Source organism: Melospiza georgiana, chromosome 2 (genome assembly GCF_028018845.1).
Source record: "Melospiza georgiana isolate bMelGeo1 chromosome 2, bMelGeo1.pri, whole genome shotgun sequence".
Lineage (NCBI taxonomy): Eukaryota > Metazoa > Chordata > Aves > Passeriformes > Passerellidae > Melospiza > Melospiza georgiana.
Genome location: NC_080431.1, coordinates 68,413,201 through 68,430,552, shown reverse-complemented (window position 1 = coordinate 68,430,552; position 17,352 = coordinate 68,413,201). Strand labels below are relative to the sequence as shown.

At 34.8% G+C, this 17,352-nt stretch overlaps 1 protein-coding gene across 6 annotated transcripts in view; it reads left to right on the top strand.

The window, feature by feature from the left end:
- CNTN5 (contactin 5) overlaps window positions 1–17,352 on the top strand; it is a 610,938-nt gene that overhangs the window by 375,199 nt on the left and 218,387 nt on the right. For all 6 annotated transcript variants that reach the window (XM_058044080.1, XM_058044103.1, XM_058044112.1 and 3 more), the window contains 3 exons: window positions 3,404–3,622; window positions 11,810–11,933; window positions 17,035–17,210. In XM_058044080.1, the coding sequence (XP_057900063.1) occupies window positions 3,404–3,622; window positions 11,810–11,933; window positions 17,035–17,210 (519 nt within the window). The remainder of the gene's footprint in view (window positions 1–3,403; window positions 3,623–11,809; window positions 11,934–17,034; window positions 17,211–17,352) is intronic.

Below are 17,352 nucleotides of genomic sequence, written 5' to 3'. Positions count from 1 at the left end.
TTTTGCTGGGTCTGCTTTGGGTTCTTTTTTGTTATAGTTATTACAATTTCATCAGAAAAGTATTACTTATTCACATTTTATTGTGTTTTAGTAGTGCTCCTAGTTCTCATAGGAGATGACTTGTATGGACATCTTATCAACAACAGATTTCTGCTATTTTTGCATCTCCTCCCAAGTTATTTCCAAGTTACATGTCATTGAGCAGTCTAAGAGGAAACCAATGTGCATGCACAGACCAGAGCAGAAAATATATGTCTGCTTAAAAACATGAGGAGCAAAACTGATACAATCCACTGTACAGAATGAATGCACATATTTCCATAAGCTTAGAAGACCGAAAACTTACACTGAAACAATGTAATTAAAAGTTACAATGAAAAAAATGGGTGATTATTCTTACTGACATTTGATTAAACATGCTAGCTCGCAAAAATACACAAATGAAGGTCACATTTGCAAGTATTATAAGACAGTCTACATTTTAATTAGATAGTTGAGAAATGTCAATGAGTTAGTAACTGACCAGGAGTCACTTATAGAAAAACGGAATAAAGGAAAACAAAACATCACACCAAATTCACAATACTTTACTCTCTATAAAGTTCAAATGTTACAAAGACAGTTTTCAAAGAAATGTTGGGGTTGATTCAATGAATTTTCCTTGTCACTTTTCTCTCATTAAAGAAAGAATACATTTTGGTCAAATTACTGTGTACCATTATTTGAACTTTATTGAGCTATGCTGTGCCTTTAAAAACAAACCATAAAATATAACAGAGTAGTATTTGTGGTTTATATTTGCACCTGTGGACTGTACCCAAGGAACTTGTGTAAACATTTGCTGTCTTGTGATCCCCTTTCCCTCAGAGTAATCTTTGTCCTGCCACAACAGCATACATGAAATAAAGTTGAATTTAATCAAACATAGATATTACAAACTACAGGAATAAAATTCTTTCAAATTATCTTGACATTTATATTTATGGCTTTCTCTAAGACCAAAGAAAACCCCTTGGTAATCATTGGAAGACAGGCTGTCTATTACCTATGGCACTGTTGTTTTCCTTGTCTTGATTCTGATCAATCTGACTGAAGAGCAGTGTGTAATGGAAATAATAAGAGATGAATTAATAATTTATTGAATTCATACAGATTCATTAAAAATTACCAAAACTATATCAGTTTGCTGTTGGAAATCCATTAAGAAAATTAAAAAGAAACAGTCTATCTTAAAAGTGTCATACCACTGTTAAAATTACTATAAATCTCATAGTTCTACTTCAAAGAAATATGAAGGCTAACCCAAATCACTGATATTATTGTGGCTGGTTTCTAGTTGCTTTATGTCCTTACCATTTGGGCCTATATCTTCCTTATCTGTGTCATGCAGCTGAAGGAACTTTTGGATGTTTCATCCCAAATACTTGACTTATTTCTCAGAATGAGACCAGGGAAAACATAATTTCATAGTGAAGCTCAAGTACAGCAGCATTTTGAGAACTACCCATAGTAATTTTGATGAAATTTCTCAAGGATTTTTAGGGTAGACTGGTAAAGTAAAAAAGCACATTAGAGAGTAATATCAATTCTCCAGCAGTTTAACTACTATATACTTAAATAATGGAATATATAAATTTATACTCCCAAATCTCAGAAGTCTAATCCAAACCAAATTAAAGGAATAATTTTACTGTAAATAGTACTCCAATAAAAATATATTCTAATTAAGGCACTGTAACTAGGCAGTTCAGAAGTCTAAATCTCTGAAGATGAATGTTCAAATTAGGAAGTAAGTTTTGTTTTCAGGTAAGTGTGTTTTCTGCTGTAGTTGTCAGTCACGATCACAGGCTACAGACTTTCAGTAAACAAAACATGAAATATTTCCTTATGTATAATTTATTAACCATTTCCAGTTATGTTTTACAAGGAAAACTTTACTCAAATACAGTATGCCTATGAGCATGACAGAGCAACTGGAGTCAGGGTGAAATTTCACACTGCTGGCTAATCCAGCCAAACAAAGCAATTATACCATAGAAGGGCAGAAAACAGATTATGTAACAGAAAACAGATTATGTAACATTGCTGCAGGATCTTTTCACCATGTCACCTGACTTTCGTATCCTTTCCTTCTCCTTCTTCCCATTGTACTTTGCATTCATAACATCTGAGATCTTGTAGATTCTTTTTTTCTTTCAAACCCTGAGATTACCACTGCAGAATTAGTGTTCCACACTCTGCTAGATAACAAAGAATTATAGAATCATTTGTTATTTTTAAGCAGAAGAAGAACTGCAGTCTTCTTAACTTGATGAGGCAGCACAGAATAACTTCATTTCACAAAACTGACTACAAAAAATATTTCAGCAAAAAGAAGTTGTCAGGAGTATTTAACTGTTGTTGAATCCTATTTACTAGAGTGGCTTTTTGTGTTACATACACAAACAAAAAGGAGAGTCACAGCCTAAAAATGGCAAATGTTCCATGCTATGCCAATGTGAAAAGGATGTCTGGTTTTTAAATATTTATCACCAGCAGAGATGACAGAACAGTGATTTTTTTTTCTTCATGGCACTTCCAATTGTTCTCTAAAAGATCTGTTACTTCATAGGCACTAGATATGCAGTCTGGATCCCTTTGCTCGTCTCTGAATATATTTTTGAATGTTCTTCTAACCTCCTTAATATTGTTGCATACTTCTGCCTACTTTGTTCCTGCAGGTCCTGAGTTATAGTTTTTAATCTATTGTAATGTAATTTATTTTCTTTATATTTGATGTCACAAAAGGACTGAAAACTTGGGCACTATTCATATTTGTAAACACTGAAATTTTAAATATAGTCAGAAAAGGCAAAAAAAAAAAGAAGTTGAAGAGACAGCAGAGGAGGTGACTTTAGCATATGTATGTTTTTGGGGAAGGCATTTGTGCATACAGATACTCTTGGCCCGTTTAGCTAGCCTGCTTGATTTGCAGAGTAGTGTTGAATTGAGAAGCACATTTATTTTCAGTCAGTGTTTCTGCATTGCACATACAAGCGGAAGGAAGGCTGTGAAGGAAAGATGGTGGCCTGGCAGACACTTTTCCACTATGAAATAGAAATACAGGGTCATATAAATGGAATTAAAAACATTGAAAACTCATGTTTCCATAAGTAAGAAATTTAGTGAATACCTGATTTCTATATTGTGGTGAAGCTGCAGGGAAATTTTCTTAGAGCTCCATGCTGCTACCCAATTCTTTTCAGAAGCTGAGTCTCCCATCAAGCCTGGTATTTTTCTGTCACTCCTTTTATATATAAAACTTTTCTGCTTTTCTACTGCTTAACTAAACATTCTTTTGCAAAGTGAGAGACAGTCTCTATTGAGTGTTCACATCTTGTTGGATTTTTGGATTTTTTTCCAGATTATTCAGAAGCTGTTCCTGGCCTCCCCACATCATATGCTGCTATCCTAAGAATCAAATCTGGTAGTTCATCTTTAGCCTCATTTAATTCAAAGAACAGACCACGATTAAGCAGTCCTTCATTAGGAAGTGTATCTTCACCAGGCTGGAGAGGAGCCACACAACATTATCACTCCCCAACAAACCTCTACCACTTCTCAGAGACCTTCAAACATGATGGTAAGTGTAGCTTTTCCCCTCTAAAACTTGCAAACATTTTTCGAAATCAGTGTATTTTTGTCAGCTTATTTCAGTGTTTCTCAGGCACAATTTTGAATTTTAACAAATATCACAAGGAGGAAATGAGCTGCTTTCCTTTAGGCTCTTCAGAACAGCCTTAAAGTCACCAGTTAAAATATCCTTTCTTAAAGATTCCTATGCAGAATTGCGTTATGCAGGTGTTGCTACATGAAAATAGCCAACAAGTGATTTGAAACTCCATTACAGCACAATTTCATCTAGTAGTAAAATCTAAGCAAATTTTTCTCCTTGGAATCTTTTAATTTAATCATGAATGCCAGTAATGTAAATTAAACATGAAGGATAAACCTTATAAAACTACTTTTGTACTAAATTCTCTCTACTGTGTAGTCAGCTGTGTCATGCATGTATTTATGTGCATGGTTGGATAGAGTTTCTGGTGTGATATGATGTCATTCACCTCTAAATGCAATAATTCATAGGAAAAATACATATTTTCCCATGTTTGGTTACATTTTAAGAAGCCACATTTGTAATTCCATTTCTTTAGTGACAATAATTACCTGAATTGCAGTCAAAAAATATAGAAAGCCAGAAAGAAAAAAAGGAAGGAAGGAGAGGAAGGTGGGGAGGGAGAGATTAGAGAATACATAAGCATAAATATATTCCTCATTTACATCTAAGGATGTAAAATAGGAAATAATTGTGATTAATAGTTTTCAATTCAATGAAATTCACACAATATCATGAGTGTGATAAGAGGTTACTTTTTGACTCAACAAAGTCTTATATTTTCCCCAGAAAATGTCTTGCTTTTATTGAAAATTAATGGTGTATGCAAGTGGTTTGTGTAGAAAAATGGCTAATATACAAGCATAAAAATTTTCCCTGAATAAAGTTTGATCTAGAAAAGAAACAATTTGACCCTGTCAGCAGATAAATTCTGTTTGATACCACTTTTGGGATAGGGGCATGTTTCTACGTTTGTCCTTCCACTGTAACAGTCATTTAAGCAGTGACTAGAGTGAACTCAGCTTCTCCCCATTCACTAGACACTGATAACTCCTCCCTGACAATCTTTTAAGAGCACGTTAAAATTATTGGCCATTATTAGAACCATAGTCTATTATCCTGATCTTTTACAGCACGAATGTCTAAAGACTGAAGGAGAAAGCAAAAAAAATACAGATTATTTGAATAATATAGTGCAAGCTAGAGCTAGAAATCCTGGACATCTCCAGAAAGCACAGTGAGATCATAGCTCAGGGATGATCATTGTGCCATAGATATGATCTATGATTTAGGTCAGCAATCGTGACTCTCCTTAAAACACTGGGGCCACATTGCAGCTCAGCAGTTGAGACTCATCAGTTTCTCAGGAGCAAGTGAAAAACCACTGACTGTAGACAAAATTGTAAAAGGGCCATACCTCATAAGGCCTAATGAACCAAGTATTTGAACAAGAAAAGAGGAACACCATTCTTCTAAAGACTACACAAAATACTCCTAGGAGATTTATTTCGCTTACAGATCTTGGTATATGCAGCTGTGTAGACATTTGTAGAAATAGGTAAATCTGAGTCACCTGAGGATATTTAAAAGCCCTTGATTAACTGAAGTGCCTGCATAGCACAAGCATAGGTATGAGACAGTATTTAGAAAAGATCAGCACGTGACCAAGTAGGATAATCTGCATCATCTAAGAGGACTTGAACACATCTGTCATGGCAGCTAAATGTAACTAATTTTCTAAACCTCTCTGAGTTCTGTTAATAGCTTGATCCTGAATAAATATCTTTGATATTTAGAAACTGAGAATTTTACACTTGTATTTCTAAATTTCTTGATATCGATTTAGTCTAAAGGTACTTTTTTTTTTTAATTTTAGTTTTACAGGTCTTGAAGTAATATTCTAGTTATCGTCCTAAAACTGCTATGTGATGATAGAGTTAAGTGGTCATGTTTACCTGCCAAGGCTTCCTAAATGAGGAAATGTTACAGCAAGATGTGGTAAAAAGACACCATAGCTTCCAGTGAGAGGACATTTTTAGGAAGAGATAAAATATGTTTTAGATTATTATAATGTAGAATTTGCATAATTCAAACATCTAATATATGGCATAAATTCAGGAGTGAAGTTTGTCATAAAAAACACCCAAGAATACTTTTATTAGCTGCTGAATTATACCAGTTCTCAAGTGACTTCTCAAATTATTTCCCAGCAGACATGTTCAAACACCTGACATGGCTTGTAATAAGGATCCTTTTATACTGACTTGATGCTATTTCATTTGCACTTCCAATTCAACATGTGTTTCCTGATATCTTAAATTAAAAGAGCTGAGCTCTAGCTCACTGCTGATTTTAAATTATCTGGAATTATTTAGCGTAAACATGCAGCTAAGGCAATGTGGTCCTTCTGTTGAAACTATGTATCAAAGTGTAAAGTCATGACTAAAAAATGTGAATAAAGAGTATGAATTATTCATTAAATACTCTTGAAGAATCATAAAACTGCAAACTCTTATATTTTCTTACTGCTCCAAAAACTTTTGGAATTGCTGTAGTAAAGATAATTGAACTTAACCTTGAATAAGGACTCTCTTTGTCCTTTCATCTTTGGTTTGACACATTTTGGAAGAAAATGAAAAACAGAGTCTGTCACAACTGAAAGTGTTTGAATCAATGAACCTCAAGATATGCAAGATCTGAATGTAATTTTTGTAAAATGAGAATTCCTGTTTCCCCACCACCTGCTAGATTCAGCACTTACCAGTCTGAATTATAGACACAAACTACTCATTTTTTTTCTGTTACTAAAAATATTTTACAACATTTATTCAATAGCATGCAGTTTAGATATTATAAGCTAAATTTAGAACAGATTATTTGTTTCAGAATAGAGAAAGCATTTTCAAGAAACAGTAAAATCTTGTATCATCTTGCTTATTAAGAAAATAAACATGCTTCAGAAAAGGTAAATCTGAAAATATGAGAAAGTTAATCTTCTTTGCAATGCAAACTTAATAATGCATGTACTGTACAATGTTCCACCGTGCAGCACACTAGAATCAATAAATATACCTTGAGGCACATGTATCAGCCTCAGTTTACCTCAAAAGGAGTCTCAGAGTTTTTCAGCTTTTAAATTTACTGAAACACAGTTTAAAAATTAAATAGTTCTTTAGAAATGCATATGTTGCAAAGATACATATGTGTATATGTATGTGTGTGTATATATATAATGTCTCTGTTTCTATATATGCAAAATAATTATTATTAATGTAAAAGTTGTATTTCAGCAACTTTTGTTAATTTCAAAATATGTTACACAGAGATTTAATCACTGGAATGTGTTTAGCCTTGATGAATTTGTGGGCTTCTTTTTTATTTTATTGAAATTTTGAAATATGTAATATTTTGACATATGATTGTGATATTAGAATGAACAGAATTTTTTTATTTCTTAGGTGTAAAGGTGAAAGGTTATATCATAGAACCTACCTGTAAAATAAGTATTGCCACTGAAGTTAATACAGTTTTTCAGTGTTTAAACAAAAAATCAAAATAGCTTCTAGCTTTTATGTGGGGAAAGCAATAGGTTTCCATTTAAATCAGTGTGATTATATATAAAAAATATTTCTGAATATACTGAACAGGTTTCCTGTCTGGTTCCATGATAACAAAGGTAATCAGATGATCCATTTGAGCCATCAGTTGACTGAAGTTCACACAAGCATAAGCTGAAAATCAAGAATGGAAAGAGACAAATTCAAAAACAAAGTTGATAGCAAGTAGCATCATAGTGTGATCCACCTCTACCAAAAAGAATCTTTCAATTTGTAGGATCAAACTGAAATGAAAGGGCTTTGCTTAATTTTAATTACTTCTTCTTGTATATAGATTTCAGCAACATGTATAGCCTTATCAACAACAATTTCTTCAACCTTATTAGTGTGTCCTGAACACATTAATACCTAGATCATTGGGATGTAGTTTGGTCTGCATTGTGTCTAGTAGGTACTTTTCTGGATAGGCCCTGTACGCAGAGTAAAATCATCTGTATTTTACGATGGAAGGTCTGTTAGTGATCCCTCCTTTTAGGCAGCTTTAGAGGTTCTATCATTTTATATTTCTTGTGTAGCTTTTCTTTAGAAAATTCTTCCATCTCTACATGGACTCAAGAAATCTTTGAAACATGGGGATGAAAAATAGAGCAATAGGAAAGCATTCTCCCTGGTTCTGTAAAGAGTGCTTCTAAAGGGACAAGAGCAGAAGGGCAGAAGACTGAAGGAAAACTTCCTTCCCCCATATACAAAGGTTACCTGAGCATATCCTCTCCCATAATGTGTCTGTTGTTCCTTCCCACCAGTAACTCAGACTGAGAAGATGGCTCCATGACTGATTAGGCCAGTCATGTGTCTTGGAGGGTACTTATTCAAGAAAACATTTATGATAACTTAATTTCTTTTCCTCTTTAGAAGTACAGCACTTAGAATTATCCAAGTAAAAGTAATAATGTCAGTGCAGCTTCAATGCAGGAGTTTGAACAGGGTCATATTTTTTTCCTGTCCACTTCTGTGTTCCCAGGGTTCAAGGAATTAATTAATTTTCTCAGTGTATTAATTGACCTGTATTTTTATCAACAATGGTGGCAAGACAGCAACTGTTGAGGAATTACACTATTTCAATTGCTATAGGACTCAAAGTACAGGAAACTTTGCTCTCATCTGCAGTTTGTTATGATATCCACATTGCTCATAAAGAAGAACATCTGATTTTTTTCTTCATCAGTAACTGAGGGAGAGAATAAAAGTAGGAAAGAAAGTCTGTAGATAAGAGAGAGAGAAACCGCACTTTGACTACTGTCTGACTTGCAGGATACTGATTCTAGCTTAAATTCCCATGAGGATTTAAATATTTGGTTCTAGGGAGTCACATGTTCCAGAAATTCTAGGGAGTCACATGTGCAGAAGTGCTGAAAGGAAAACACTGGCACTCAAAGAAAATTGAAGAACTTCTCTGAAGAATATTCAAGAATTTAAAAGAGGGATTTTTCTTATATCTTGAATGTTTTCCATATCCTTGCCTTTCTTAAAAGTTGTGAGGGAACCACAAAATAGCTGCTGGTTGCAGAGCACACCTGTATTCCCAAGACTCTGTGGTAAATCACTGTTCTTAAATAACATAGCACTTAAAACAACTAGTTTTCTGTATCTTGTTTAGTAAAAACATCTATGAGGAATGGAAATATTTCCCTTGAGACATTATAATAGTAAATTGAAATATACGCATGCTAACATGCATATTGAATATTCATTTAATTTTATGTTCTTGATAAGTTAGGAAAAAAAAATGAGGTGTGGGGCTCAAATCCTGCCATGCACACTCACGAAGGACTATCCTGTCAAAGAGTATGGGTCACAGTTAGCTGTGACCTATAGGCGCAAAAAAAACCATGGGTGCAAAAAAACCTGATGTCTTTGGATCTCTGAAGGCATCAGAAAACATACATGAGCTTATATATCCATGTATACAAAGATATATACATAAACACAATAAGAAAACGAGGGCAATAAGGATGAGGCCAGGGATATTTCCCCAAAAAGACCACACAAAGCAGAAGAGCCAGGCAATGGTTCATGAATCAGAAAGTTTTATTCCAAAGCCACACAGAGGGGTTGGGTTGGTCCCTTCTCTGTGGCTTGAGGGGAGTTTCCAGCTGTCTGTGGGACCATGGTGTGCTGCAGGCTGGGGCTGGAGGTGTTTCCTTGTCCTAAGGTCGATGGCTGAGTCAAGAGCTGCAGAAATCTCTGTCTGAGTAGCTTAGGGAGAGGACAAGAGTGTGCCATGGTCTGGTCTTGCACCTAGCCTTGCATCTTTTTCTTTTCTTTCCAGCAGTCCTAGACTGTGATATCATATTTTATCTCCAGAGTCCCTCCTAGGGAGAAGAAAAATCATTAATCTTCATTAATATTCACCCTATCCATATGCCTACTAATCTGCATGAAATAACACCTAAATCTAAAGACATTATTTAAATTTGTTATCCCTAATTAATTTTTGGTTTTGCTAAACTCTAGCTCAATGTCAGTTCTGTTTACTTTCACCTGCATACATTAGTGTTTTCTTTTGTGCAATGCAAGAAGTGACCAAATGATAAAAAATCGACACACTGTGTTTGTACCAACATGTTCCTTTATTAAAATAAGTTTTGCCAGCTGAATCCATTTCTCTCATGGCATTTTAAGATTTACTTCTCAAAATCCATTACTGGAGTTCTTTTGTCTTCAGTAATATCAGTACATATCAGAAGTCACTTATTGTGATTGATTTGTTTGTGGGTTGTTTTTTTGGGTTTTTTTTAGTATGCAGATATTTTTTCCAGAGCACACATTTCTGCCAATAAACCCCAGCAAAGTAATGTACCTACACATTATTATAAATATGCAAAACAGCAATCCATACTCCTTTACAAAGTCCTACAAGTAGGGCTAATAAGCTGGAAAATTATGGGAAAGAGATATTACTAATTGCTTCTGCTTTTATTAGCTGACTTTACAAATCAACAGGCTAATTATTTGAATCTATTCCAGCAGAAGCACACATGCCTGAAAATATAGGTATTTTCAAAATCTGCATTTGAATAATAATGTAAAAAGACAAAACTGAAGTGTATAATAATTGTGTAGTCACTAAAAGGAAAGCTTGAAAAACATAATGGGGTCTTATGTCATTTTTTTACTGTATGATAAGAGAGGTGAGAAACCCCAAATGGAAGAATTTAAAGACATGGAAACTTCAAATCTCAAAACTAACATGCTATGACCTATGTCTCCCACAATTCTCATCCTTTTAAGACTCCAAATCTTTCTTTTCTGTACCAAGACTTTAGCCCCCTGTACCTTTTCCTGTCTACTCAGATTTTCTGAGGCTGTAAGCCTCAGAAAATATGAAAAAGGTTATTATTAGTATGATAAAGTATTAAATTAGTATGATAAAGTTTGCAGTTCCCAAAACTGTGAAATCATAATGTGTTTGAAGCTGTGTGAAGTTGGTAAAACAATGTAGTAAATAATTTTCAGGCGAGTGACCAAATCCCAATTGTTCAGGTATATCTTTTTCCACTTCAAGCTGCTGTTGGTAGGACAAATACAGCAGGACCTCATAAAATGCTTAATGAGGTGTGCTGTCCTCAGTAAGAACTGGAGGACATCTATCCCATGAACACAGGAAACCCTAAAACCAACAGAAAAACCCCTGCTCCCAGATGTTTCATTGCAAGTAGCAGGACAATGCCACTACCTCTCTGCGGACAGGCTAGTGCTTTAAAGATGAAGAGCACCATGTGATTAAATCATCCATGAGTCTGGAGTAAGCCTAAAAATATTAAAATTCCACAGGCTTCTGGTACACAGTGGGAATTTTATTAATTCAGACCATCATGACAGGAATACTCTGCTTGTGACCTTTTACTTTTCTGAAGGCTTACACTTCTCACTTCATAATATGAATGAACTGTAATCAAAGATGTGCTCTACGGATCTGTACAGCTTTTTTTAGTTCAGAAATGTAAATTCTTATCAAGAAAAAGGTACGTGCCAAAATTAGACAAGACAGTGGAGGAAAATGAAATGTCAGATTTAGCTATATATAATTTAATAACAGACACCATTTGCTGCCGTTAATTTTCCAAATGATTTTCCTTAGCATTCCTTGACGTAAGGAAGGGGAATTGTGTATTAGTTTTCTGTGGAAAGGGGAGGGAATATTGTGTATCAGTTTTCTGTGACATAATCTGCTGCAAGCAGTAAGAAATGTTTTGTTTACCTTGCTCTCTGTAAGCAGAGTTAATTCCTCTTAAGTCTCTTGAGCTTCTCACTAGACTTCAGGCCAAAATATATCTGATGAGAAAGCCATTCTTAGGCATAATAAACTCTTAAATCATACTATATGTTTTATGCTTCACTTAGTAATATATTATATATTTCTTCTTTGTCTCTTTTTCCTTTCAATAATTGCTTTTTAATACAACATCTAAATTAAAGCAACACGAACCTTCAGAAAACAAATATAATTATGCATACTTTAATCTTACATTATAAAATCTATAACACATTTGCATTTTTTGCTTTCCTAAACAGTAGCATTTATTTTTTTTGACAGAAAGTGTTGATTATGGGCCGGTGTTTGTACAAGAGCCAGATGATATGATTTTTCCAACTGATTCTGAGGAAAAGAAAGTGTCTCTGAATTGTCAAGCACGTGGAAATCCTACTCCTACATACAGGTACCTGTTTTAGAATTTTATTTTTTTAGCTTTCAGCATTTTAGCCACTGCAATCCTACTCTGAGAATCAATGTATTTTGTTGAGAAACAACTGAAACAGCTCTCTGACACTAGTAGTTTTCCTGATTGAATGCTTTTTGTGATTCTGAATAAGCAAGAAGCAGAAATGGCAGTGATTAAGGCAAAGCAATATTTTAAGTTTCAAATTATATACTCTGAACATCACTTCTATCCATGCAGAGAGACTCCTTTTGTCCAGCTTATTGAATTGTGGCTGCGACAACTGACAAAAAAATTTAATTCTTTGGGTTTCTTTTTTATTTCTAAACATCTATAAAGCTTCAAAATACTATCCCAACATATAGGGAAGGCAGCAAAGTATATGCACATTAAATGACCTGACTTGGAACTACAAGATAACATGGCTGCGTCAAATCTGGTTGTTTTCACTCACAAGCCTACCATTTTATTCCTCTGCAACCATCACCTGTTGCTTATTTTTCCATACAGGCTTGTAGGCCACAGTTATCCATTATTCAGGCTTTTGATGACACATCTGTGGGCCTCAGAGGGCAGTTTATTGATGGTGCTCACTTACAGGAGGTAGCAGTATGTTGCAGTCACCTTACCCATTTGCTATATCTGTCTCTGCTCATATTTTATGTAAATTACTAGTGATGCAAGAGGGTTGGGGGAACATATGGTTAGTTATTTTTTCCCACATACCTTTCATCTTTTCTCATAGAATCATTCTTCAATTACAAAGGGAACATAAGGACTCCTATTGTGTTTCATCAAAGATGGCAATCATCAATTCTGCCTTTTGTCTTTTGCCTTTTATCCTTATTTAACTTGTGGATTCTTCAGAATTCTGGTTGAATTTTCCTTAGAGCTATTTGAATCAGAGCTCTTGCATTTCTATAACTTGAAGAAATCCAGAAGCAGTACCATCCTTAAACATTCCAACCATTCAATCTGCCTCTTTGCAACATATGGACTCATTAAATGGATCTGATGCATGACACAAGCCACCTCCTCCCCCAACAGCACAGGCATGACTAAAACATTTGACATGGGATGAGGAATGAGCATCCAGAAATTCTCCAAACTAGAATAGCATGAATTCCTCACTATGTAGTATGAAAGCTATGTTGCATTCTTCTTTACTGACATTCCATGAGTAAATTCTGTTACCTACTGGTGATTTTTAATCATAAAAAAAAAGAGAAAAAAAGGGGATTAGTGCCACACCTTGTGAAAGTGTCATCGGTCCATTAAACATAGCCTGTGACTATGGGGAAAAAGGCACAAATTCACCCCCAAAATAAGAGAGTCCTATATTCAAGTCTCCCCAAAAACTTCATCATTCTTGTAGAAATTTTGTCTGAGGAGAACCTATCCATCTCCTTTCTTTCTTCATACAAACATATTTTTTGCGTTTTCCCAGTAGAATGCAATCAACAAATACAGACCTCCAGCATGTTTTAAAGAGTGACTACAAAGACGATAAGGATTCTTTCTTCACAGGGAGCTACACGTAGAAGACAAGAGGCAAGAAAGTTTCATACTCCTCAGTAATTCACTGAAGCCTTTTAAGATGCAAAGAAAAAAACTCATCTTGTCTAGGCTCCATTTTCCATATAATGCTGGAGAAAACAATCTTTTAAAATCTTTTCCAACTTGGGAAGTTTTATGGTTTTTTGATATCCATTTCTTCAATTCTCTAGAAATTAATTGGTGTCACCAGCCTCATAAGAAAACTTTCCCGACTGTTGCTTGGGAAAGCAACAGGAAGGAGAGATTAAACTCAAAAGGCCTAACTCAAACAGCACAGTTTATCTTCTCCTGCTGGCACTTATCTGGGCAGCATTTGCAATGCACACTACCATTCAAAGGGAGGGAAAAGAAGTAAAAATTACTCTCTGAGGAAGATACTATTCTTCAGGACAAATGTAGAGGGAATTTAGCCGCAAAAGATCTACAGATATACAAAGTTTTTGAGTATGTCACTACCTAACCACATTACCAAAGGCCCTGGCCAGCTGCACTGGACCTTTATTTACATGTGCTCTGAGTCATGTACTGCTAAGAATTATTTTCAGCCAAAACCAAAGCACAGTATGTATTTATTCAAATTTATATTAAAATAACACTTAAAGCACTCAAAAATTTCAATATTAAGTTATCTCTGCCTTTTTTAAAATTCATTTCTTTAATCTGTTTAATTTGTGTCCCAGTGTTCATAACCTCTTTACAATTTTTTCTTTTTGTTCTTGGAAATGACTTTGTTTTAATGGAATGGAGAATGTTCACATCATTTCAGATGCTCCCCCTTTCAAAAAACTTTGTTTCTCCTTATCCAAACTCTACCCTGAAATAACAGGTTTTAATTTATTGACCTTCAGTCATTGAGGCATTTTGATACATAGTGTTAGGGAATAACTCCCTGACATGAACTGATTCTGTTTGCTTAGCATTTCTTCAAATCATACCTTAGCATCACGAGTCAGGGGTAGTTCAATGAAGACAAAAACTGCAATCCCTTTGATGATGAATACAGACATTGACAAACTTCCTGTGGGATCTCACAGGTCAGCAGAGTTACTGAGCTACAAGCAGGTGTTGAATTCCCCGAGATGCCGCTTAACTGCACGGCTTTCACTGATTGTGAAACCCTCCATGGACTCTTTTACTTAGGACACACATAAGCTGGGTAGTAATTGCTTTGTCAGTTTCATTTACTGCGATTGAGAAAGTTTACTAAAAATTATTTTTTTGTCTGCTTAAACCAGATTATAGTAATTTGAAATGTTATCTGTCACTTTTCTTCAAGAAAAAATGCATCTGAGTATTCCTAACAATCTGTGACCTTGGAAGTGTTGTATTTTGGACAATTTTGTTGTTCTTCCAAATTAGTCAGGTTACCTAGAAAAAAAGTCACCTAATTCGGTGTTTCTTTTCCTATAATGTGCATAGGTTACATGAGGGGAATAAAATCCCTCAGGATTGATCCCAAGATATGGAGGCAGGTAGCTATCAAGATCCAAAGTTTTGAGGTAGAATTCAAAGAATATATTTTTTAAGTGAATTTAACTGAAAATGAAACTAAAGGAATAAAGCTAGTGTAACTGAATTTTCTGGCAGTTCTCATTTGGAAATACCAAAACAATTTTTTTTCCTTTTCCCTATCTACCTTTCCATTCAAAATCAATTACTTTTGCATTTTTTTCCACATATGATGTATGACAAAGATATATGTAGAAAAAGTTAACTTTTGTTATGATTTCATTCAAAACAAAAAAAAACTAATAATCAAATGTTCAAATTAAAAATTCCTTTCCTATTTACCTCATCTTTATATGTTATCAATTTAAAAACGTAGTTAATCCTACCAAACTTCCCCTGCTATCCTTTAAAATATAAATAAATTTTCAACACTGTTTCATTTCTAACATTCAGTGAAGCAGAGGTGCTCTGCAATTAAAAGTCCAAATGCGAAAAGAAAGGACATATAGGAGATTTGCAGTTCATCCAAATTCTGACAATTCTGACCTTTAGATTAAGAAATATTCACCACTACTGCAGCTGAATTCTGCTCTCTGTACCCTACTCACCACAAATGTTAACAAGATAGAGTGAATTAATAATTATTTTGCTTTGTTAAAGTTGTCTCTGTAGTCTAAATGTAGCCAAGTTCTTCCAGTCTTTTCTGATCTCTGGCAAAGCTTTCAAGTTCTTGGAAATTTCCCAAGCCAACTTAGAAGCTGCAGAATGACAGCAAAAGAGTAATGAAAGAGATATCTGGGCATTATAATGATTGTACCCTATCTGTTTACATTGCTTATCTCTTCTTTGCATTCTTCTTACAATTTCATGTAATTACACTTTGACAAAAAAAAAATCTGAAAGTCTTCATATGTGGATGTTTTTCTTTTATTCAGAAACTGCAAACACACACATATAAGAGGTTATTCCAGAGTGCTGAAGTCTATTAATCTACCACAAAAAATATTTTCTCCTGCAGCCAGTGGACAACTGCAGCGTTTTTTGCTTCAGTCTTTTGAGATGTATGGGAGGCTGAGGCTTTTTGGCAGACAATATGTGGGACAGATGGGAAACACAACCCATGAAAACACTTGCACAACTGAAAAATTATGAGACACTCAGGTTACTTCTGAAACCTCATAAAAATAAGGTTTTTTTCAAGAATCATTCAAAACTTTGCCTCAGTTAGGATACTTTCAATGTTTCCTACAGCGTGGCTTTTTCCAACTTGTCTTCACTCCCATCCTTGAATTTACTGCTCAGGCTTATTATTTCACTCCCAAACACCTCCCTAACTTAGCATTCTTTATGCAGACTGTTTATGTGTTATTAGTTTTCATGTACCTAGTGACTGCCAGGAACTGCCCTTGGCCACCCAGCAGTTAATTCCAGTCTTCTATTCCAGTCTTTGAATTCTGTGTATACTGATTCAGGTGATGTTATTTTGCCTTTGTCTGTTGCCAAAATCCTATATTGTATAGCAGCCTATGTACATCAATCTACCTCCCTGCTCTTCACAGGTCTTGCTCTTCTTTTTGCTGTATTTAAATGAGGTGTCTCTGTTTCTTGGCCTGAGAAGATCAAATGCTAAAAGAATGGAAAAAACCTTTCCTTGTTTGTATGCAGTGCAGTACCTGTAAGCTCAGCTAAGGTTTTAATGATAGAAAATGAATTAAAATTTTGATTATCATAAGCACAGTAAAATTCCCATTTTTGACATAAAGGATGCATTTGCTATGCAGTTTTCAATTCTTAAGCCTTTGTGAACATTAGGTTTTTTAGGGGGCAAAAGGAAGAAAAAAGCAGAGATCATTATTTTCATTCAGCATAGGCAAAACAAGGAATATCCCTTTTCTTCAGAGGCTGAAGATCAGGTTTAACTTGTGTTTTTTGCTTTCAAGTTTTGCGAGATCAATGTATTGCTGCACCGGATACCTTTAAATAACTGTAACTACAACTGGGCCTGTCAGATTCCATGTCCTAAGCTTGATACCTTCACTTGGCTATTAAATGCTCAGTCTTTCAGTGGGGTTTTTTTGGTTTTTTTTCCCCTAAGATGGCTTCGAAATGGAACTGAAATCGACATTGAAAGTGATTATCGCTTAAGTTTAATAGAAGGAAGTTTGATCATCAACAACCCCAGTGAAACGAAAGATTCTGGACAGTACCAATGTTTAACTACCAACATGTTTGGCAGTATTTTAAGCAGAGAGGCTGTTCTTCAGTTTGCATGTGAGTAACATTTTTTTAAATATTGATAAATCAGACCTCTACATTGCTTGATAAGGCATTAAGTTGTAATTTGAATATGTTATACAAGTGACACAGACATTGTTGAGCTAGAATCTCAAAATTAGACATAAAATACTTAGTG